The 1,974-nt window shown below is 35.6% G+C and overlaps 1 protein-coding gene across 1 annotated transcript; it reads right to left on the bottom strand.

Annotated features, from left to right (window-relative positions):
- Nucleotides 1-266: 266 nt before the first annotated feature.
- Nucleotides 267-1,628, bottom strand: NPY5R (neuropeptide Y receptor Y5; the record flags this gene model as incomplete). The annotated part of the gene is made up of 1 exon (XM_084244472.1): nucleotides 267-1,628. The coding sequence occupies exon 1, from the start codon at nucleotides 1,605-1,607 to the stop codon at nucleotides 267-269; it is 1,341 nt and encodes a 446-aa protein (XP_084100598.1). The 5' UTR covers nucleotides 1,608-1,628.
- Nucleotides 1,629-1,974: the final 346 nt, after the last annotated feature.

Raw genomic sequence — 1,974 nt, forward strand, 5'->3', positions numbered from 1 at the left:
TATAATCCAGATGAAACAAAAGGTAACATAACTACTTTTTAAAATGAAATTACAAATTGGATTAACATTGACTTTGTACAACTAAATGAATTCATTGTATTAGTACATGTTAAAATTATTTTCCATTTCTTAAGACCTGACGTTCAAATCCAAAACATTTGTATAAATTAAATGTCGTATGTTAGCAAAATGTGTTTGTTAGATATACATAGTTATCATGAATATACTTTATTCAACATCTTCTTTCCTTGGTAAACAGTAAAGAACTATGACATATGAAGGCAGTGTATAAGAGACATTAAATCAGCTTTGATTCCATTATTAAGAAATCCATATAGTATTGGATTAAGACAACAAGACATCATGCCTAACAAATGACAAATGCAATATACTAACTTGAAATGCCTGTTTGAAATAAGGTTATCATTAAAATCAGTTACCACATGGAAAAGGTGTAGTGGCATCCAGCTAACAGCAAACACTAATATCAGTATGGTGAGTCTGTAGAAAACACTTCGAGATCTCTTTTTGATTCTCATGATAGAACGGTTTACTCTCATTTCCTGGACATCTGAGACTTCTTCAGGCTTCATCTCAAAGCAGGTGGGGACCCCAGGTATGAACTTGCTGGATGAAGAGGGCTGACTTCTCACTGAGCCAAAGTTTTCTGGGAGTGTCCTTGAATGCTTGTTTGGAGGTGGTCTTGCTGGAGCAGGTAACACACATGCTGTCTTCTTGCTGTATCTTCTTCTGTGTTTTCTGATGAATGAGTAGCTCCATTTATGACCATTGGAGGGTTTCACCTGTGGTCCATTCTTCTTGGATGGATGAAGCGTTAAATTGATCATCTCCTTTTCTTCCTGCTTATTTTCTTTGTTGGATAACCCACAGCTTATACTCCTGCAGACACTTGTATGACTCACAGTTAGACAAACTAAGGGTAGAATATACTGAACTAGCAATAAAGAGATAGTAAAAGCAATTCTGTATGAATCTGAAGGCCACGACTCAACACACAAATACCTGCTGCTCAGCAACGTGGAGCCGAATGTTTCCTGAAGTTCCACCAGACTGTGAAACACTGGAAGGGGAGAACAAATTGCAAAACCTAGTGTCCAGACAGTGGCTATCAGGAAATAGCCGTGGTTTGCTGTTAAATTATTAGATATAGGATGTTTTATCATATGATATCTGACAATGGCGATAGAGATTAAAATTAAAGTTGAAACCAGAACTGACACACACTGGAGGAAAGGCATGACATGGCACATGACTTTGCCAAACATCCACTGATCCAGCAAGACAGAGGTCAGTGTGAAAGGAGAACAAAACAGAACCACCAGGATATCAGAGAATGCCAAATTTCCAATGAGGAAGTTAACTGTAGTCTTCTGATTACGCTTTTTCATGAGCGCCATTAAAATGAGTAGATTCCCCATAAAACCAAGAAGACTTACAAATGTATACAGTCCAATCAAAAAATACTGCAAGTCATCTACACTACTTTTATAGTCATCCCAGACTGGGAAATCAGAATTCCGAGTGGCAGCAGTATTATTCTCTGTGGCAAGTGTCTTATTATAATAATCCTTGAGCTCTAAATCCATATTATAGTCCTGCAAGGAATAAAAAGACTTTAGTTAGCAATTCGAAAAACTCACATGACCACTATAAATTAGACCACTGAGAGAAAAATTTTTCACTTAGCTCACATTACCTTACTCATATTCTATGAAAGTTTAGTGAGATCTCTAAGTGGTTTCAAGTACAGTGTAAATATCAGTCAATAATAATTACACTGTTTAAGTCTATCATTTCTATAGTGTGTAACTTGTATTGAAATAGCAGATTTTGTTTCTTTTAATTTATGTAGTAGCTACTATAAAAGAAAACTGTACATAAGAACTTCATGATAGCTAATTTACAATGACTCATTAATTCTCCAGTCAAGGTATTTGATACATAATATAGTCA

The sequence above is a fragment of the Talpa europaea genome (assembly GCF_964194135.1).
Source record: "Talpa europaea genome assembly, chromosome: 10".
Taxonomy (NCBI): Eukaryota; Metazoa; Chordata; class Mammalia; order Eulipotyphla; family Talpidae; genus Talpa; species Talpa europaea.